This window comes from Hibiscus syriacus, unplaced genomic scaffold (genome assembly GCF_006381635.1).
Source record: "Hibiscus syriacus cultivar Baekdansim isolate YM2019G1 unplaced genomic scaffold, ASM638163v2 tig00002237_pilon, whole genome shotgun sequence".
In the NCBI taxonomy this organism is placed as follows: domain Eukaryota; kingdom Viridiplantae; phylum Streptophyta; class Magnoliopsida; order Malvales; family Malvaceae; genus Hibiscus; species Hibiscus syriacus.
This window is the reverse complement of record NW_024061918.1, coordinates 5,002,100-5,025,768: the sequence shown is the minus strand read 5'-3', so window position 1 is coordinate 5,025,768 and position 23,669 is coordinate 5,002,100. Positions and strand designations below refer to the sequence as shown.

Genomic DNA, 23,669 nt, shown 5'->3' with positions numbered 1-23,669 from the left:
ATATTTTTCCCAATTATTCTTTATTTTCCCTATATATGTTAAATGAGAAAGTAATGTACATGTATTGCACCGAAGTGCCAAAATGGTCATTTATCTTTTATAAATACCATGAGTGACACCTTTTATGTCGTTACTGCACCGTTAAGCATTTCATTTGTGGCATCCTTTCATGTCGATAATGCACCGTTATGCATTTTCATTTATGGCATCCTTTCATGACGATAATGCACCGTTATGCATTTTTATTTATGGCATCCTTTCATGTCGATAATGCACCGTTATGCATTTTCATTTGTGGCATCCTTTCATGCCGATAATGCACCGTTATGCATTTTCATTTATGGCATTCTTTCATGTCGATAATGCACTGTTATGCATTTTCATTTATGGCATCCTTTCATGCGATAATGCACCATTATGCATTTTCATTTGTTCATTCATTTTATAGCAGTTCATACTCTAAAACTTATTCATAATATCCTTTCCATACACATAATGAAAGCATATTAAATAACATAAAACATACATTAAATCAAAACATTTTAAGTTGACTCATTGCGAGTCTTCCTCATCTTATATAAATATAATAAATGTACTCACCTGATAAGCCTCGCTAAAAAGATGTAATGATGTCTAGCTATTCAACAACTTTATCTTTGCTCTTTTTCTTGCTAGACTCAGGAGCTTGGTTATGATCTACACAAGCATCCATTAAAGACACATACCATACCAATGTTAGTATATTACATAACATTTATACATTAATAATACTCAAAAGTACTATTATTTTCAATTTCTATTACAATTTCAACCTATCTTAGAATTCCAGGCTCAATAGTATCGGTACCACTACCATGGTATCGATACTTCTATACTATGGTACCGATACTCCCTTTCAGTATTGATACCATTTATGCATTCTGGAATCCATGGTATCGATACCTTTCTCTTAGTATCGATACTAATTGCATCAGTATCGATATTTTTCATTGCAATTCTTCAAATTTAAACCTATAGTATCGATACCTTTCTCTTAGTATCGATAATAATTGCATCAGTATCGATACTGTTCATTGCAATTCTTCAAATTTGAACCTATAGTATCGATAATATTCTTCCATACCGATACCCTAACCCAAATTTTCCATTTTCAGCTCAATTTTTACCCAAATTTCATCAAATTCCCTTAATTTTACCTCAAAAAATACCCTTAAAATTAACATCACTTAACCCAACTATTTTTCCTCCATTTAGCTTTTCATAACATCTAATTTCTCCAAAGAACATCCCAAACCAAGAATCTTACTACTTTTTCATACATGTTTTTAATCACATCTAAGACTTCTAATCTCTTATTTACTTATTTGACAAGTCAATTATACTAGTAAACCTCAATAAAAAAACTCATATTTCAACATATCATTCAAAAACCCATTTTCTTCAATCTCAAATAATTTATCCATCTCTTAGTTTTAATCCTATTTAACCATTTATTAAGTCTCTATAACACTCAAGGTTTCAAGAACAATCCAAAAACGAAAGGAAAAGATAGTTAGATAAAGTCTTACCTTTGGTAATGGAGGAGAGCATTTACACGGGAAACAAGAAGAGAAGATAGCTTAGTGTATTTTTCACTTTCCCTTTTCCCCCTTACTTTAATACCCTAATTAAAATAAATTTTAAATTCATTTCCCTTTAAAGGGCCAAAATACCCCTTTCATTCTTCCATTCTTACTAATTGATCTTAAACAAAATTTCTAAATCATTTTCTTATACTTTACCATTTATTCAATTTAATCCTCAAATTTTAAATCCTTTCAATATAGTCACTGACCTAATATTTGGGGTATTACAATTCTCCCCTTAAGAAAATTCATCCTCGAATTTAAAGAAGTACCTGATAAGAAGAGGTATGGAAACTTCTTCCTCATGTCTTCCTCTTTTGCCCAAGTATCTTCTTCTACCTTATGGTTTTGCCAAAGTAATTTAACTAGAGGAATCTTCTTTTTATGCAGACTTTCTCAAGCCAAGATCCGCACTGGTTCTTTATCATACGTCAGATCTGGTCAGATCTCTATCTCCTCTGGTGTGATAATATAGGATAGATCTGATGGGTACCTTCTGAGCATTGACACATGAAAGGCATTGTGGATCTTATCCATATCCGGAGGCAAAACTAGCTAAGAAGCTATTGGTCTAACCCATTTCAAAATCTCATAAGGTCCAATGAATCTCAGACCCATCTTTCCTTTGCGTCTAAATCGTAATACTTTATTCCAAGACAACACTTTCAGAAATACCTTGTCTACCACTTGAAATTTAATTTCTTTTCTTTTCAAATCCACATAAGACTTTTGTCAATCAAAGGCTATCTTTAGATTATCCTGGATAACTTTCACCGTTATGCATTTTCATTTATGGCATCCTTTCATGCCGATAATGACCGTTATGCATTTTCATTTGTTTATTCATTTTAGAGCAGTTCATACTCTAAAACTTATTCATAGTCTCCTTTCCATACACATAATTAAAGTATATTAAATACTATAAAACATACATTAAATCAAAATATTCTAAGTTTACTCATTGCGAGTCTTCCTCATCTCATATAAATACAATAAATTTACTCACCTGATAAGCTTCACTAATAAGCTGTAATGATTTCCGGCTATTCAACAACTTTATATTTGCCCTTTTTCTTGCTAGACTCAGGAGCTTGGTTATGATCTACAAAGCATCCATTAAAGACACATAACATACCAATGTTAGTATATTACCTAACATTTATACTTTAATAATACTCAAAAGTACTATTATTTCAATTTCTATTACAATTTCAGTATATCTTAGAATTTCAGGCTCAATAGTATCGGTACCCTACCATGGTATCGATACTTTTATACTATGGTATTGATACTCCCTTTCAGTATCGATACTATTTATGCATTCTGGAATCCATGTTATCAATACCTTTCTCTTAGTATCGATACTAATTTCATCAGTATCGATATTGTTCATCGTAATTCCTCAAATTTAAACCTATAGTATCGATACTATTCTTCCAGTACCGATACCCTAACCCAGATTTTCTATTTTTCAACTCGATTTTTACCCAAATTTCATCAAATTCTCTTACTTTTACCTTAAACAATACCCTTAAACTTAAGATCACTTAACTCAACTAATTTTCCTCCATTTAGCTTCTCATAACATCTAATTTTTCTAAAGAACATCCCAAACCAAGAATCTTACTACTTTTTCATACATGTTTTTAATCACATCCAAGACTTCTAATCTCTTATTTACTTCTTTGACAAGTCAATTATACTAGTAAACCTCAATAAAAACTCATATTTCAACATATCATTCAAAACCCCATTTTTCTTCAATCTCAAATAATTTACCCATCTCTTAGTTTTAATCCTATTTAACCATTCCTTAAGCATCTATAACACTCAAGGTTTCAATAACAATCCAAAAACGAAAGGAAAAGCTAGCTAGATGAATCCTTACCTTTGGCTATGGAGGAGAGCACTTACACGGGAAAGAAGAAGAGAAGATAGCTTTGTGTATTTTTCACTTTCCCCTTACTTTAATACCCTAATTAAAATGAATTTTAAATTCATTTCCCTTTAAAGGGCCAAAATACCCCTTTCATTCTTTCATTCTTACTAATTGGTCTTAAACAAAATTTCTAAATCATTTTCTTATACTTTACCATTTATTCAATTTAATCCTCAAATTTTAAATCCTTTCAATATAGTCACTAGCCTAATATTTGGGGTATTACATGAGAACCTAGGGTTTCCCTCGTACATAAAATTTGAGAAACATCTCGGGAGATTTCTCGTTTCATCAAACTTATTGTGCTTTTTTATTGTACTACTTTTGTAATTAATAAAATATATTTGTTAATTTTCAAAAAAAATTTGTTTCGGACCATTTTTAACGCGATATTTGCACCACTTAGAATGTCTCGTATGTGTCGATACTAGCCTCGATTGAAACATAAGTACTAGTACTACGCCTCCAATCTTATAAATTACAAAAAAATTAGATTAACTTCCCAAACATGCTTCCCAAACATGTCTATTAAGCCATTTTAGCTTATTCTTCATGCACAAAACCAAGCTTTGGAACCATTTTGAACGCGATTTTTATTCCACTTACAATATCTCGTATGTGATGATATTATCCTCAATTGAAAGATAAGTTACAATACTACGACTCTAATTTATAAATTATAAAAAATTAGATTAACTACTGGAAAATACCCCTCGAATATGCCTATCAAACCATTTTAGCTTTTTCTTCATGCGCAAAACAAGCTTTGGAACCATTTTCAACGCGATTTTTAACCCGCTTACAATATCTCGTATGTGTCGATATTGGTCTCAAATGAAAGATAAATTTCAATACTACGCCTCTAATCTTATAAATTACGAAAAAAATTAAATTAACTACTTGAAAATACCTCTCAAACGTGCCTATGAACACCTGTGATTTGGCTGGAAATCTATATAACTCTTATCCTACAGAACACTATAATTGTAAATACCACAAGCAATAAATTGTTGAAACGTTTCAATATCTCAAAAACCTCGCATTATGCAAAACACGATGTCTTTTTTTGAAATATTAAATTGTATTCTTTGAAAAGTGATTTTATTTAGAGGAGTCTCTCACCTTATAACACGTGAAACCTTAATACATGTTTCGTAGGACGTGAGATAGTATTACGTGTGCGGTTTAAAATTATTTTTTTCAATTAATAATGTTTGGGGTTACTATTCGGATAAATGATTTTTTTGGGTGAGGGTTGGTTGGGGGGTTTACACGGCTTTATGCATTTTCCAAACAACACCATCACCTCTCTTATATATAGCCCCCCAAAATCTCCGGTTTCAACATCCATCTTTTAAGAAATCATCAGAAAGAAGATTAAAAAAAAAAGGGAAACCCATTTTTGTCACTCAAATTTCCATAGCTTTTGCATGGCAGTGAGGTTATTGTCACATGAGTTGTCTGACCTGTGTCTTGGGAAGCCAGCTCTGAGGTCACTTTCTGTAACATCCACCATTGCCCAGGCACTCGAGGTCTTGAAAACCTCTGATGATATTTTCGTTAGCGTCTGGAGCTGTGACCATAAGCCCAAAACCACTCCAGGCTTTGAACCAGTTGATGATTTTGATGATGAGTGTCGATGTGTTGGCAAAATTTGCATCGTGGATGTCATTTGTTTTCTCTGCAGAGATGAAAATTTGGTGTCGCCTCCGGTTGCTTTGAAGAATCCTGTTTCTGTGCTTTTGCCTAAGATTCCTGGCCTTGTTTTGCATGTGGAACCGTCTTGCAGGTACACATAATCTCTGGGATTTTTTAGATATTTGGATTTTTCAAACATAAGATAAAAGTTTGAGTTTGTTGTCAGACTGCAAAATCATGTGCCATCATCTTGTTTATGCTAGAATTTAAAGTAATTGATCATAAATTTTGGATTTTGAATTTCTTTTCCAGCTTGTTGGAAGCAATTGATCTTATACTTGAAGGAGCACAGAACCTTGTGGTGCCAATCAGAACGAAGCTGAGCAACAAGAGATCAAAACAGCAGCAAAAGCCTTCGGTTACGGTCACTAACCACAAAGGCCGTGAATTTTGCTGGCTAACTCAAGAAGATGTCATCAGATTCCTACTGAGCTCCATCGGTCTGTTTTCACCGATCCCTGCTTTATCCATCGACACCCTTAACATAATAAGCCCTAACACCATCACCAGCGAGTACCACTCGCCTGCCTCAGCCGCCATTGGAGCCATCTCTCGAGCTCTTGTGGAGCAAACCTCGGTGGCAGTTGTCGACAGCCAGGGAGCCTTGATCGGCGAGATTTCACCCTTCACCTTGGCCTGCTGTGATGAGACGGTGGCGGCGGCGGTCAAGACCTTGTCATCCGGGGATCTAATGGCTTACATCGACTGTGGAGGCCCCCCGGAAGACCTTGTCAAGGTGGTTTCCGCAAAGCTAAAGGAGGAAAACCTGAATGGGATGCTTCAACATTTCACTTTTTCAATGTCTAGTGGTGGGTTCTCATCTGCATCTTCCTCTTCCGATGAGGAATACTCGATGGCGGCTCCGGTTTCGTCGATGCCGAGGCCCCGGAGGCTGAGCAGGTCGATGAGTTATTCAGCCAGGATGGTGAGAAGATCCGAGGCAATTGTTTGCCACCCCAAGAGCTCATTTGTTGCAGTCATGATCCAAGCCATTGCTCATAGGGTGAACTATGTTTGGGTGATAGAGGATGATTGTAGCTTGGTTGGGATTGTCACATTTTCTGATATGTTAAAAGTTTTCCGGGAAAATGTTGAATCCATGGCCTAAGATGACAGCTTTTTGCTGATTATCTTTTTTAAGGGCATTTGTTGATGCTAACAATGCTGACAGAGCTCAGTTGAGGCTGCAGGTAGAGGAAGAATAAACACAATTGTGTGAATATTGGATCATTTTTTTGTTATTGTCATGTGAGATGAGGTGTTTGATATAATCATATATGATCGTGTGATTTGTATGTGTGTGTTTTCCTCTAATTTTTAAGATTATCAAACAAGAAAAAGTAAAATGCAAAAGGATTTGGCCTTTATTACATGATTCTGGTTAAAGATTCTTGTGCTTTGAAAGGTAGTTGGAATTGAGAAGCAGATACAGATCGTGCTGATCGGTTCATTCATGCAACCATGTGAGTATGTGACCCGTACTCATACGACACTGACTCGTTAAGAATATGGATTCAGCGAATCTCAGGTTGAAATATTAATATATACGACACTGGGAGATGTTTTTTATTAGTATAGAATAAATACAAGTAATATATATTTAAACAATTCTCAACCAATTAATAATTAATGCTGTTACACCTTTGTGCTCAAACCCAAGGCAAAGAGACTTGAGTGGAAGAGTTAATGCAATTTAGGGTCTGTTTGTTTAGTTGTAATTGGTTTTCCAGAAAATGAATTACTGAAATTTGAATTACTGGAATTTGAATTACTGGAAAATGAATTACTGGAATTTGAATTCTGGAAAATGAATTACATTTCTGGAAAATGAATTACATTTCTGGAAAACATCTGGAAAACGTTTTATGATGTTTGGAAGATGTTATTTAAACATTTTTTCGGTATATTTTAGTGAAATAAATTTTTATTAATTATATTAATTATTTATTAAAGTAATAGTACTATATTATATTTTAAAAATATTAATTAGTATATTTTAATATCTTTACTAAAATATTATTGAAATATATAAATAATATTATTCATTATTAAATATAAAAAATTTATATATATATTAAATAAAAATATATCTTATATTATTTATATAATTAATTATTTTATATAATATTAAAAATAAATTTTTATTTATTATTATATTTTATTTAATATATTTTGATGAAAATGATATTAAAATATTTTATTAATATTAAATTCATAAAATTAAATTATTTTGAGTATTTTTGCTTTGAAGTGAAAAGTTCGGAAAATGACTTACGAAAAACGAATCCGTAAGTCATTTTACAGAAAACACAAAGGAAATTCTGTTACTAGGAAAATGAATTACATTCCGGAAAACGAATTACGTGAAACAAACACGGGAAAACGTTTTCCGGAAAACGAATTACGTAAAACAAACACGAGAAAACATTTTCCGAAAAACGAATTACGTGAAACAAACACGAGAATTCAGAAAAAACTAATTATGTAATTCCAATTACGGAAAACAAACATACCCTTAATGGATTGGCCTGCAGGTTTACGAAGAAAGAAGCGACCTTCAAGAAGCGGTTTATGAGAAGGCAATGCTATGGCTTCTGTTTATGTCTCAAACAGATTACACGCGGAGACAAGAATGGACCGAAGGGGTGATCAGGTAAGTCATCCCTTACTTCTGAAAATTTCAAATTTTTATATATATATTTTTTATATAATAGATTTTTATTTCTAAACTTTTATAAATTTATCTTCTTAAAATTTTATAATTCATTTTTAAAATAAAAATTATATATGTCCTCACGGTGGGAAAGTGGAAAATGGATCTATTAATCTTGACAAAAACAACTATATATTAGGGAGAAAATAACTTCAGTGATCGAAAATACCTTATAATATATGATTCTAATTAATTTTTTTTGGATTTGCGAAAATGACCAATAAATTCGCAACACAAGTTCCAAAATCGCAACGCGATTTTCAAATTCGCAACGCTAATTACCGATATAGGTAAACAGTACTATCGCAACGAGAATAGGAAAATCGCAACGCGAATAGTAAAACCGCAAAGCGATTTTCAAATTCGCTACGCTAATTACCGATATAGGTAAACAGTACTATCGCAACGTTTGAAAATTGAGTTGCGAATTTGATAAATTCGTATTGCGAAATGTAAAATCTCGCCTCTTAAAGAAAAAATCATTTCGACAGTTCGTTTGTTTGGTTAAAGTTAAATGAACGAACATGAACATATCCTCGTTCGTGTTTGTTCAATTCATTTACCAAATTCGTAACTCAGTTTTCAAATTGTTGAATTCGAATTTTTTTACCGGATTTTTTATATCGTTTTACCTATATCGGTAATTGAGTTGTGAAATTGGCGAATTCAATTTGTGAAAATAACATTACGAATTTAAAAATCGCGTTGCGATAGTAGTGTTTACCTATGTAGGTAATTAGCGTTGCGACTTTGAAAATCGCGTTGCGATAGTACTGTTTACCTATATCGGTAATTAGCGTTGCGATTTTCCTATTCGTGTTGCGATAGTACTGTTTACCTATATTGGTAATTAGTGTTGCGATTTTCCTATTCGCGTTGTGATAGTATTATTTACCTATATCGGTAATTAGCGTTGTGAATTTAAAAATTACGTTGCGATTTTCCTATTCGCGTTGCGATTTTGGAACCTATGTTGCGAAATTGGAGTTCACGTTGCGAATTTGTTGGTCATTTTTGTAAATCCAAAAAAAATTGGTTAAAATCGTATATTATAAGTCATTTTCAGTCACTGAAATTATTTTCTCTATATTATGTGGGTAGGAGAGTAGGACCACAATAAATCTCTTTAATGATTTAAGCTTCCCCACTGCCTTTAATTCTGCTACTAAACATCTAAAACCTAATTTAATTTATAACCTATACAACCTTTCATATAATTATTTAGGAATCTAACTATGATTTCTCTTCCCCCATCAACTCATTTTAATAACTATAAGTAGTATGTGTGTATATATAATTTAATAAAAACAAAAGTTCTATTATTAAATAGTAATTGGACCTGAAATGTTTACTCCCTTATTTACTGAACTCACAATAGAACAATACTCTTGGTAGCAACCCCAAGTGAGTCCATATTGATTGTTTCAACTACTATTACCAACTAGTATAACATTTTGGTACCAACCAAAACTTGGTATAAATTTGATTTATCAAGGGTAATATATATATCATGAAACAATAATATGAAAATAACCCTAACCTAATTTCATTAAATTATTTATGGTCTTAGGATATATTTTCATATAAATTATCCGAGCAATTTTATTAATCTAAAGTTGAAATGATCCTAATTTCCTTCAAGTCAATGCTAATTACTACCTTTAAAGAAGTTCAACAGCAACCCAGGATTTTCACCTTCGTTTAAAATTGTACAGATATATATATATATATATATATACATATGTATGTATGTATGGAGGTGAAAGTGAGCATAAACAATGAGACAATCGAGATCGGGCTAAAAATGTTTAAAGAACAAAAACGTCCATTGTTATGTCCTAGTCTTATAGACAGCTACTTCTGCTGGACTTACTAATACGGTTAAAGGTTTAGGTGAAGTTTCGAGTCATGGACAGAGACAGAACTCGAGTGCGACTCTTTGGGACCGAGACACAGCAGATATTATTTTATCAATGATTAAAAGTATTTAAAATAAATACTATTTTATAATAATCTGAAATACGGACTTGAAGAATGGGCACGTGGCAAAAGAAGCTCACAGATAATTCCTGCATTACTAGGAACTTTGATTGGACTTTGATGTGTTATTCAACAGTCAATAACTTGAGTATTCAACAATAATGGGAATTTCGAGAGAGAAAAGAATGGACTTTGATGGTCACGTGGCAAAAGAAGCTCAGCAAATGATAATTCGTAGATGGAGTTTTGATGTGTATTCAATCAATGCTTTCTCTTACTCACTTACCAAGGGACAAAGTCAGTAAGAGAAACGCATTGGTTTGCTGGATTTGTGTGTTATTCAACAATTCAATTCTTGAGATTTAAAATTTTGTTTTTGGTGGAAAACTAAAATAAATAGAAAAAGGACTACAACATTCAATAACTGTTGAATTTTCGAAGTGATAACTTGAGTAGGACGATTTAAAAACATAAAAATGACACATTTATTGGGAAAAATAACAATTAATTTAATGAATTTTCAAATATGGAGATTTCGAGATTAAATCTATGATGAGATAAGCAAATGGTTAACGATTATGTTAACATAACGTGTGACAGTTCTCAAAGGTTCACCAATCTACAGTAAGTTTGGATCAAATTTTATCTCACTTTCAAGTTGTGAGAATGGCTATGCAAGAGGGTTTAAGGATCAAATTTTGAGTTTTCTTAGGAAACAAGTTGGATTTGAAGTCGACTTATTGTCAGATTTTGCAAGAAAATGACAGTCATCTTCAAACAAATAGATAGACCAGATTGTCAATATATAATTCTTTCTATACCACCTATCCTTAAATCCTGTTTAAAAAAAGGTAGGGGGATGTGATATTCTGATAGAAACATGCCCCATACATAGTTTCCACCAATAATCTCATTACGCCTAAAAAGGCAAGAGGCTAAGTTACACAAGGACTGGAAAATGGTAGTGCCACATCTACCAAGATCTAGTCTTTATCAATCCAGCTGGAGGTTTTTGTTTTTGTTTTTATTTTTATTTTTAATTTTAATTTTATTTTTATTTTTTTTTAGAAAATGTTATTAATATGGAAAGGATGGCTACCAGATAGACCTACATAAATACCAACACTACCTCTGTTGACTTCCATAATGTCCCTGCATACTTGTTTTCTAGGCTTGAGTGAGTGTCCCGAGTATAATTCTTCTATTTTTTTATTAAAAAAAATCTTTTGTATATTTGGAGAAAATCACATGCCATCATATCATATCGGACATATGCTGTGGACATGAATACTGAAGGAAATATGAAGAGTCCAAACAACAGGAAATAACACAGGAAAGATGAATAACTGAAGAAAAAGACATTATGCAACTTGTTCTAGTTGTTTTGTTTCATGCAAAACCAGAAGGCCGGTGAATATGCATGAAAGTTCAGTACTTTAACCAATGAAAAGCACATTTTGGTTTCATATGAAAAGTTCACCCATTGAACTTATCCATTAAAAGCTTTTACAGAGTATGATTCTGGTGAAATTGAGATTCCAGATTTCAAGTTTTCATTTGATAGGACCTCAAATATTGCGGCAGATAAGTTGTATGCCAAACAATACCTATCACTTTGCCTGTTAGACATGAGGATTTGACTGGCAAGTAGTAAATTGCGACTGAAACTTCAAAATCATACAGAGGCCAGACCTGTAAGTATCGCGTGATCTAAGCTTTCATGAATTCATAAATTTGTTCAGTGTATAGTTTATTCTAGTAGCAAAATAGCTGTAAGCTTGCAGGTGACATTATCTCTCTAGCTATGGTGACGGAAAATACACGTCAAGGCAGGCTATATGCAATGCAATACAATTATGCATGGAAAATTCACAATTCCATGCACTGTAAATCTTGAATTCTTAACCGAGGTTATGAGGATTTACAAAATGAACGATAAGAAATGGGTAGTAAAGATCAAAGCAATCTTATGAACTCAAATAAGTAACTTAACAAGAAGGATAGAAGCGGGTTGAAACAACTAGCATGGCCTACATATTCAACATTATAAAATAGATTAGTTAGTATCCAGAATGCGCTGTTAAAATTCATATAATTCTACAATTATTTTTGAGGGGAAAACAATGTTAAACCTCTCAAGTGGGAACACAACAGTCACTAACCTCCATAAAAGTAGATGTAATTCATTGCATTTCATCTGCTTTCTGAAAGAAGAGTTGCTTCGTCTTCCATTTCATGAATAAAAATCTCGGTAGGTTCAAGACAACCTCTCAATGTGTCATGACCAAGTTGAGCTCTCTCATTGTCCCCAAATCCAAACATCCTCCCCTGGTGAGTTACCACCACAGTGTGGTATAGACCTGTGCTAACCCGTGAAACACAGTGACCTCTCAAGCAAACAAGGATTCTAGGTCTCATAACTTTGTCAGATAGGCCTGGAAAACCTAGGCTGCCAAATCCCATCCAACCAAAGCCATAGACAGAACCACCATCAACAAGAACAAATGTTTTCCTCCTTCTTGCACAAACCTACATCAAATTGTTACAATCATCATTCAATCATGCAAGCAAAGCATGTATGTTGATTAAACAAAATCAGTAGGATTCTTCTTTTTCTCCACCCTCCACCCCCACTAATTGAAGTTATAGGAATTGAATATGATAACTGAAATTAAGAGTCCAAAGCTACCAAATGACCCCATGGTTGTTGGTATTTGGTAAATCAAATGGATGCTTCTAGTGACAAATATAGTCATGAATAGAGATGTATGCTTATGAAGGCTAGAGACTACAAGCATCCATGTTAGCTTCAATATGCTTATAGAACTGTCAGCAAGCTTTGCTATGTACTCAGAATTAAATGTTATCAGCACATAGACAGAATGGAAATCCAATTCTAGATTTCATTAAGAGAACAGAGTTCTGAAGTTTGATATAGGTCTTCTGCACAAGTAGAGTTAAACAGTATATTCTGATTCACTCAAACATATTACTCCATAAGATACATTATAATGGTGGATAAGGCTAACCTGAACAGCAAGCTCACTATTAATGCAGATCAAGTGTTCTGGTGGAGTCTTATCGATTTCATCTCCATGGCTTAATTCACCACAGTAACCTTTTCCCCAGGTATACACCTACAACAAGCAAAGAAAACCGTAAAACCATAAAAAAACATAATAAACGACTAAAAAGTTCAACTCAAATACAGATACATACATATCCACTTGAATCAACATGCTCATCACCAGCAGAGACACGAAGAACAGGAATACCCTTTCTCTTAAATGTCTGGATAGCACGTGGGTGGAATTCATTTTGCTGCTCCCCATGGCCAAGGCAAAAGTTAAGAACCAAAAGAGTAGACTACTCCATTGTCAGCTAAAACATAGCTTGGGCCAGCAGCAATCTGAACTACAGAACCAACTCTCTCAAGCAGTTCAACCATTTTGGGGTTGATAGGTCTTGAGTGTCACAATGACCCAACTGCCCGTGTGTGTTAGTTCCACATGTATAAACATGCCCTTGTCTTGTAAGAAACACAGTAAAATTTAGTACAGCAGCTACCTGAAACCACGGTAAAGGAAGATGCAGCAAGTATTAAATTCTTTCCATAACAATAATAACGGTCTAACTTTAAAATCAACTCATCGAATTATACTAAATTTTTGCTTTAGTGCAAAAATTGTCTCTTCCCTGACATTAAACATTAAATGAAGACTTAGTCTATCACAAACAACATAGTTTTTGATGGCTTAAACCTTTATCACCAACAAACATAAACAATATTACTGACATCTTCTGAACTATATGTAAGCTTAACCATGTTACTTGATAGGTTCATGGCAATCATCAGCTAATGGAGCACAATAGTTATAGTGATAATCAAATGAACAGGGGAAGGCTATCATAGTGAAAATTTGACTTTAAAAGCTTGACACTTAAAAGACATTGAATTTCAACAAAGATGAACAAACATGTTAGTAGCACAAGAAATTCAATATATTCAAGTCTAAGATACTTTATGTCATACCAATTGTTGTATTTAAGTGCATTTGCATAAAGCTATCCAAAAACGTTATGCATTTAAAAAAATTATATCAATTGTTAGAGAGATATCATTTGCAATAAATCACTTGCATAAACATTTAAATTGAGGTCAAAAATTAAAATTTGTAAAAACAAAGCATTAAAACCAATTTTGACCAAAATTCATTATGATGAACAAACATTTATGAAAAATCATTAAAATGTTAGTAAACGTTCATCACAACATATTTTCAACATACATGAGATAGAAAACATAAAATTATTTAAAATCAAAACTCATGCATGCTTAAACTAAATGAGCAACCAATTATGCAAGATAATCAAAATAAGCTTAGAGGTTATCCATTTCATATCAAGTGTGGCTAGAGCATTTGAGTATCTTCACTTTCATCACCATTGCTCCCACACACCTACAAGAGACATTTATGTAGATTTTGGTATCCAAATTGCTTTGGATCCTTGAACATTAGTTTTAATACCCCTTGTTCCCTTTGGAACCCATACTTGTTTAATTTTAAAACGTTTTCGTTTCTTTAAAGGACAAGTATGTTCCAGATGACCATGGAAATGGCAATGTGAGCATTTTGCCATTTTTAAACATAATGAGTTGTTTCTAGAAATTAATTATTTTCCTTTTGTAAGTGATGAGTGTTCAGAATCGTCAATATTTGCTCGTTATTTCTTCGGTTTTGTGTAATTATAACTGCTAAATTAGTCGTATTATGTTTGTTTTCGTGCAGGTTCTTACTTTCCAGAATTAGTGACAAAACGGGCGCATTCTGCATTTTTTTTATTATTTGGTCACGGCTGGAGACATGGGCACGACGCGGTCTGACGTAGCAATTTCTAGAAGGTCCAGTCAGCGACGGTTTCTAGAAGACTTCCTCTGCACGCCTTCTGGAAGATTGACGAGCAGAGTTGCATTAGGAGACTAGTTTAAGTTTTAATTTAAATTAAAAAACAATTATCTTTAGGTTTATTTTATTTATTTTCTTTATTTATCCTTTAGGCTTTGAGAGGCTATAAATATCCACTTGGGGTAAGCCTAAACTCATCATTCAGATTACAATCTTCTTTTATCTCTAGTTTTTATAAAAGCTTTCTCTTTTTACTTTTCAAGTTCTTTTCATTTTTTTAAATTTTCAAGCTTTGTTTTCAAATGCTAAGTATGACTTTTTTCATGCTTAGCTAAACTTTTCATAAGCTGAGAGCTGTCGCAATGACTCAATTCCAACGGGAGAATTGAAACAGGCCCTTAATATCTTCGGAATATCTCTCTCAATCTATGCGCTTATTTTTCAAAATCAAAACAGTTTTCGAAATCAAAGATTGACTTTGGCTAAGAGGTTGTTACGATTAAACATGTGGGAGGAAGATTCGGCTTATAGAAAGTAATTCAACTTCCTGGGAACACACTTGGCGAGATAGCTTCGCCAAGAGGGATTTGAGATCGGAATTGACGGTTATTGAAGCAACAATCCGAGTCGGTCGCCACGAATTTAAACGAAAATTGATATACAACAATTGATGTTGTTATAATCAATTCCCGAAGCCGGAATCAAAGATTGTCTTGGGTATTCGGTATACAAGATAGAGTCTCGGGGATATCCCTTGTAGACAAAGTAACCGACGTGAATCCCGAAGAGAAAACCTTATTTGATGATCATAAGGAAATTGAGTCAAAGCGAAGCTTGAGGCTACTTTTACCGTATTTATTCACAATCTCCATCTTTTTATTTTTACTTTAATTGTTTTTACTTATTTAATCGCTTTTATTATTTTAATATTTTCTTACCAAAATTCCCCTCATTTTTACTGTTTCACGCCTGGCATAAATAAATCAGACATAAATTTATAATTTTCTAAGTCCCTGTAGAATCGACCCTTACTTCTCTTTACTACGTATTTCCTTTATTTATTGATTGAGAATAAGGAATTTATTTTGACATCCAAAACGACAGTTGTCAAATTGGCACCGTTGCTGGGGACTTCGCCAAAGTTACTAATTTTTTGTTTGCTTTTGATTTATGACCAGGTCTAATCCGGGAGCATTAGTGGAGTACGACCCGGAGATTGAAGCTAAAGCTAGGAGACTCCATGCACAGACACTTCGGGAAAGAAGGAGACAACAATCAAATCCAGAAGAAGAACCAAACTCAGGTAATAGAATTTCGATGGTCGATCCTACTATACGGGAGTTAACCGCGGCACCTACTGAACAAGTGCCTTTGAGCATTGATTTTCCCCAAGGTGAAACTCTGTATCAATTGAAAACTGGCCTTATTCATCTCCTCCCTACATTCCGCGGATTGCCGAATGAAGATCCACACAAATATCTCAAGGAATTTCTTATGGTCTGCTCCAGCATGAGACCACAGGGAGTAACCGAGAACCAAATAAAACTTAGAGCTTTTCTTTTCCCTTAGCCGATTCGGCTAAAGATTGGTTATTTTATCTTCCTCCTAATTCTGTTACTATATGGGCTCAAATGACTTGTCTTTTTCTTGACAGGTTTTTCCCTGTGGCAAAAGTAAGTGAACTACGAAGGAGAATACTTGGAATCAAGCAGCTTGATGGAGAGTCACTTTACGACTACTAGGAGCAGTTTAAGAAATTATATTCTAGTTGCCCATAATATGGGTTAACTGAGCAAACACTCATTCAACACTTTTATGAAGGATTATCTCCCCTGGAAATGAAGATGATCGACGCTGCTAGCAGCGGAGCCTTGGTGAATATGACTCCTACTGAAGCTAGTAACTTAATATCGACGATGGCTACAAATTCCCAACAGTTCCGCGTAAATAATGAACCTTCTCGAAGGGTTCATGAGATAAGTTCATATTCCTTAGAAAATAAAATAGATAAGTTAACTGAAGTCGTAAACTCTCTTGTTGCAGGAAAAACATGACAAAACCTATTATGCGGAATATGTGCATTACCTGATCATCCGACAGACGGTTGTCCATTGATTCAAGATGAAACATCAGCTCAAGCCAATGCAGTCAGGAATTTTCTGGGACCTCCCCAAAGAGCTTATAATCCTTACAGTAATACAAACAACCCAGGATGGAGGGATCATCCAAACTTCAGTTATGCTCAGAACCCGAGATCGAATCAAGGCTATCAAGCGAGACCTCCACCACCGCAACAACAGCAGAAGTCATCATTAGAATCAATTGTCGAGAGGTTAGCACTTTCCCAGGAAAAAATCAAGAATCACACTGAAGCTCTCTTACAAGAGATAGACAAGAAGATGAGCCAACTGGCTCAAACCATAGGTCGCTTGGAATCACAAGGTAAACTTCCATCTCAAACTGAAGTAAACCCGAGGGGGAACGTCAGCGCCATCACTCTTCGGAGTGGTACAGTAGTGGCACCACCTGTTCCATCAAACGAAGTAACCCAAAAGGAGAAAAAGACTGATGATTTAGGATCCCAGAAAGAGAATAATGAAGAACAAATAGACGACCCGACGCCATCTCCCTACGACGTGCCACCACCTTTTCCATCAAGGTTAGTTAAAAAGGATAAAAAACTGAGGAAAAGGAAATATTAGACGTACTTCGGAAGGTGAAAGTTAACATACCTCTCATTGAGATTATTCGGAAGGTTCCAAGGTATGTCCGGTTTTTAAAGGATCTCTATACGACTAAAAGGAAGCTTATCAGGGTTGAGAAAGTGAATTTAGGAGCAAACGTCTCAGCCATTTTCCAACAGAGGTTACCACCTAAACTAAAAGATCAAGGTATGTTCGCGATCCCTTGTAAAATTGGTAAGGTTGCGATAAAACGAGCAATGTGTGATCTTGGCGCATCAATTAATGTAATGCCTTTATCTGTTTATAAAATGGTTACTAATAATCCTTTGAAGGATACAAAGATCTCGATACAGCTTGTCGACAGGTCAGTGATCTATCCAGAAAGACTCTTAGAAAATGTATTAGTGGAGGTAAATGACTTGATATTTCCCATCAATTTTTATATAGTCGATATGGAGAATGATCGCACAAGCACATCGTCTGATATCCTGCTGGGGTGCCCTTTCCTAAGCACTGCACACACGAAAATTGTCGTGAGAAATGAAATTTTAACTATGGAATTTGACAGTGAGATCGTTAAATTTGACGTATATAAGGCAATGAGATATCCTGATAAAGTGAAAAGTTTAAATTTTATCGATTTAATTGATCCTTTGGCTGATGAATTGTTAAGGACTAATTTTTCCTTTGATATATGCAGGGAGCTAGAGGTTCATGATGAAAACGTGAATTCTAATCATACCGAATTGAATTTGATTTCTTCCAAGCCTAAAGTCTTACATTCTATTTTGCAGGCACCCGAAGTTGAACTGAAACCTTTGCCTGATCATTTGAAATACGCCTTCCTTGGAGTAAACAACACTCTACCAATAATCATATCAAAAAAGTTATACGAGGAGGAGAAAAGGGACTTAATCATTGTTTTGCACCAATACAAGGAGGCTATAGGATGGACCATCGCTGATATAAAAGGGTTGAGTCCATCCACTTGCATGCATAAAATTAAAACCGAAGAAGGCGCAAAACCAACACGTGAAGGTTAACGCCGGCTAAATCCACCAATGATGGAGGTGGTAAAAAAGGAGATACAAAAACTCCTATATGCAGATATTATATATCCAATTTCAGATAGCAAATGGGTAAGTCTGATACATGTAGTTCCTAAAAAATAGGAGTTTCTGTGATTAAAAATTCTGAAGGAGAACTTGTACCAACACGAGTTCAAAATGGATGGAGAGTAAGCATCGATTATAGGAAGTTAAATTTTTTAACTCGAAAAGACCATTTTCCTCTTCCATTCATAGATCAGATGATAGAACGATTAGCCGATAAATCTCACTATTGTTGTCTTGATGGATTTTCAGGTTTCTTCCAGATTCCAGTAGCACCTGAAGATCAAGAAAAGACGACATTCACATGCCCCTTCGGCACCTTCGCTTACCGATGTATGCCTTTCGGACTCTGCAATGCACCTGCCACATTCCAAAGGTGTATGATTTTTATTTTTTCTGATCTTATTGAGAAAGGTATTGAAGTCTTCATGGACAACTTCACTGTTTATGGTAATTCATTCGATGAGTGTCTATTAAACTTGAAAAATGTGTTGCGTCGATGCCTAGAATTTAACCTTGTTATGAATTATGAAAAGTGTCACTTTATGGTTGATAAATGTCTAATTCTAGGACATGTTGTTTCATCTAAAGGAATTCCGGTAGATAAGGTGAAAACCGATATAATACGTTCACTTCCTTATCCCACTATGGTGAGGGAAATTCGCTCTTTCCTTGGTCATGCAGGTTTTTACCGTAGATTCTTTAAGGATTTCTCTAAGGTGGCGCAACTATTATGTGAGCTATTACATAAGGATAAATCCTTCAATTTCGACCAACAATGACAAGAATCATTCGACGTGCTAAAAGAGAAGTTGGTCTCGACACCCATAGTCCAACCACCAAATTGGGATTTTCCCTTCGAAGTATTGTGTGATGCTTCGGATGGAAGTGTTGGGGTTGTGCTTAGACAAAAGATCGGGAAATAACCTCACATTATCGCTTATGCATCCCGTACCTTGGATGCTGCACAATAGAATTATTCAACAACCGAAAAAGAATTGTTTGCTATTATTTTTGTATTAGATAAATTTAGATCATATCTTCTTAGCACTAAGGTTATTTTTTTCATTAATCATGCAGCCTTGAAGTACTTGCTCAGCAAAAAAAAAAGGTGAAACCACGACTAATCCGTTGGATCTTACTCCTCCAAGAGTTTGATTTGGAAATCAAAGACAAGAAAGGATGTGAGAACTTAGTAGCCGATCACTTAAGTCGGCTTCCAATCACTACAGTTGATCCTCTCATTCGTGAAGAATTCCCGGAGGAGGGCTTGATGATGGTGCAAACGTCAATACATTGGTTCGCAGATATAGTCAATTACTTAGCTACAGGTAAATTACCATCTGAATTAACGATAGCTGAAGTAAACCGTATTAAAAGAGAATCTCATTTCTTCATTTGGGATGATCTGTATCTTTGGAAGCATTGTTCAGACCAGGTAATTAAATGATGTGTTCCTGAAAGCGAGGTAAGCTCAATTTTAAATTTTTGTCATTCTTATTCATGTGGTGGACACTTTGGACCGAAGCGAACTGGTCATAAAATCTTGGAATACGGATTCTTTTGGCCTCATATTTTCCGTGATGCTTACTTATTTTGTAAGTCTTGTGATAATTGTCAACGTGCATGTAATTTGAGTCGAAGAAACGAAATGCCCCTTAATCCTATACATATATGCGAAATATTTGATGTTTGGGGATATGACTACATGGGTCCATTTGTTTCTTCTTTTGGCAATTGTTATATAATTCTTGCGGTTGATTATGTTTCGAAGTGGGTAGAGGCTAAAGCCACTCGAAACAACGATGCGAAAACTACTGTTCAATTTCTAAAGAATTGTATTTTTTCCAGGTTTGGTACACCAAGAGCGATAATAAGTGACGCGGCAAACACTTCATCAATCGAGTAATTGATGTGCTTATGAAAAAGCATGGAGTGAATCATAGAATTGTCATGGCTTATCATCCTCAAGCGAACAGACAAGCGAAAATTTCAAACCGAGAAATAAAGATGATTCTTGAGAAAATGGTTAAGCCAAATCGCAAGGATTGGAGCTTGAAATTAATTGACGCTTTGTGGGCTTATCGAACCGCATATAAATGATCTATCGGCATGTCACCATATCGCCTTGTGTTCGGTAAGCCGTGTCCTTTACATGTCGAGCTAGAACACAAGGTATATTGGGCCATAAAACAGTGCAATATGGAGTTAGAAGCGGTTGGCGAAACACAAAATTTACATATACAAGAGCTTTAGGAAATCCAGAGAGATGCTTACGACAACGCCAAGATATATAAGGACAAAACAAAAGAATTCCATGATTGAAAAATTGTTTCTAAATCTTTTTCTATCAGACAAAAAGTTCTTCTTTTTAACTCAAAATTAAAACTTTTTGCAGGTAAACTTCGATCAAAATGGAACGGACCTTATATGGTAACTGGAATATTTCCTCATGGGGCAGTCGAAATTGAAGACAATTCGGGCACTCGGTTTAAAGTAAATGGACACATGATTAAACTGTATTATGCGAATAGCAAAGTTTGCTTAATTGAATATCTCGACTTAGAAGAACTTGTAGTCTGAATTAGGTCGTCGAGCTAACGACGTTAAACAAAAGCGTTTCATGGGAGGTAACCCATTGTTTTTCTATTAAATTTTTATTTTTATTCGATCAATCATGCTTAATTTAATTTTTATTTTTATTTTGCAGGAATCAAATATTTTTATTCGAACTTAAACGATGAAGAATTGCAAAATTTCCATTCGAACAGTTCTACACTCGGAACTTAAAGTGCAGTACACGATCGAGCAAAAAAAACAATGAGCAACCTGTGCGCGCCATTTCAATAATGGTGCACATTACCAGAACCCAAGGGGAGCTCGGCGCACGTTAGCGAAGCCCAAATATTTTCCCCCTAGTTCGATTCTGTTGCCGACCACCTTATCCCCTTACCCCTTTTGATATTTTGTGGACCCACCCTATCACCATCATCCATCTTTTTTCAATTTTCAAACATTTTATCATAAAAAATAAAACCATTTTGACTAATGCTCAACCTCTCCTCCCATGCACGGCAGCATCAAGTTAAACCTAAATCAAATAAACTTCACCCCTTTTATCTTCTCTAACTCGACCACCCCCCCAAACGCACGCCTCTTGCTTTTCACTGCCAACGGCTACAACACATAAAGACTTTTACTCACTTCAACGTCTTCATGACCACCCGCATTTCCCTATCCCGCTATGGTGCGCACGCGAAACCGACCCAATGACACCAACGCTCCTCCTCCCACCGTCTTTGGAGGACGCTGCCGCTCAAACGCGCCAACGTTCATCGAGTTGCCCAGTGATTCCGACACCATTCCGCCGCCACCCCCAATTTAAATGACGCAAGTTCGTGGCCAAGTTCCGATATTGCCGTATCACTCGACAATTACGACAACTGCCTTATTCCGCCCCGGGCCAAGCACGTCTCGCCGTCCGTCCACTTCGCGATCTCCATCTCCGTCGTTCCACTCATTGCCAACCGAAGAAACATCAACACACCCAAGACAGACGACATTCCCATTGTACTCGATACATTCGGCAGAGTTCGATAATGCTCCCGAGGTAAACTCTAGCCTCGTATCGATTCAACCGTTGCTAATGTACCATCATATCTATGGTTTTACAGAGGATTTTGCTACTAGTTTTCTGCCTCCGGATCCGTCGCCTGCAACATCGAGCTCACAACAGCAACCTCCACGCAATGTTTCACCCAATCGTCCACCTAGGCCAGGGGATGCACCTGACAGCCCGCCACTAGCCCATGAAATTCTGGAGCACAACCGACGGGGTCAATCATACGCTGTCCCTCTCGAGGAAACGATACACAGGTATTTGCAATTCTCCAATGACGAACTGGTACGTTTTGAGTCGGTAAGACACCACCCTTTCCGTGTAGCTAAGTATATTCCGACTCGTACTCTAGAAACATTGCATTTACGTGAGTCTGTTCACGCATACTTTGCTATCATTGGTTGGGAATTATATCCGATGATTAACTGTGGAATGTTTTATGAACTTGTGTTTGAATTCTATACCACTTTTAATTTTTTGCCCCAACGTTTGCTTAATGTTAGTTCACCTGATGTTGTAATATTTCGGCTATGTGAAAATTACTTCTCAATGTCTATATCGGAATTCAATCTTGTTATGGGGTTTATGATGGATGTCACGAGTCATTCGTATCTAACCACTTTGCTTGATATTCCACAGAGTTTCGACGATGACATGGCTTATGAGGCGCTTACGGGTTTAGCCAGACACACATTCAATGCCCACTCGACGCGAGCCCATCTTATCCATGACCCGACCTTACGCTATATCCATCGCTTCCTCGCTTACAACTATTCCGGTCAGAACGACTCATCCTCATCCTTAAGCCGAGTCGAGCTATTCTTTTTATGGTGCATGTCCACTGGCATGCATGTGAACCTAGGATTTGGTTTACTCGAGCCTTTGAGATCATTATTCGATCCAATCGCCCACTTCTCCTTGGCCCTTACATTACACATTTAGCTTCTCGCATCGCTCACTTTGATGTAACACGATTTACTTATGCTTTTTCTGTAGATGCTTTAGATGAGCGTTGATTGGATTCGATGGGCCTACTTACCGGAACACCGAGTGCACTTTATTTCGTTTCATCGGGTGTACTCACTCCTCGCAGCGAGCGCGTCTTCATGCGCCGTAATACACTAGCGCCACCACCTGCAGTACCCCGTCTGGATATGCAAACTCAAATGGATGAAGTCCACGACCACTTGCACTCCATCGAGACGAAGATCACTGAGATTCTCTCCTACCTACGTCCTGGCACCTCATATCGCGACCGAGGCCGTGGCCGTGGTCGACATTAAAATCAGGGAGTACTCTATTCCTTCTTTTGCACTTTAATTTTCTGTTTTGAGGCAAAACGCTTTAAGTGAGGGGGAGTAGACTGTAGGATTGAATTTCCCTTTTGCTTAT

General features: G+C 35.7%; 1 protein-coding gene and 1 pseudogene across 1 annotated transcript; one reads left to right on the top strand and one right to left on the bottom strand.

Annotated features, from left to right (window-relative positions):
- Positions 1 to 4,908: 4,908 nt before the first annotated feature.
- Positions 4,909 to 6,535, top strand: LOC120142384 (CBS domain-containing protein CBSX5-like). Its single transcript, XM_039157094.1, has 3 exons — positions 4,909 to 5,353; positions 5,515 to 6,370; positions 6,404 to 6,535. Exons 1-2 carry the CDS (start codon positions 4,995 to 4,997, stop codon positions 6,368 to 6,370), a joined length of 1,215 nt encoding a protein of 404 aa, XP_039013025.1. The 5' UTR covers positions 4,909 to 4,994; the 3' UTR covers positions 6,404 to 6,535.
- A 4,741-nt stretch (positions 6,536 to 11,276) lies between these two features.
- LOC120140235 lies at positions 11,277 to 22,021 on the bottom strand (annotated as a pseudogene).
- Between the last annotated feature and the right edge of the window lie 1,648 nt (positions 22,022 to 23,669).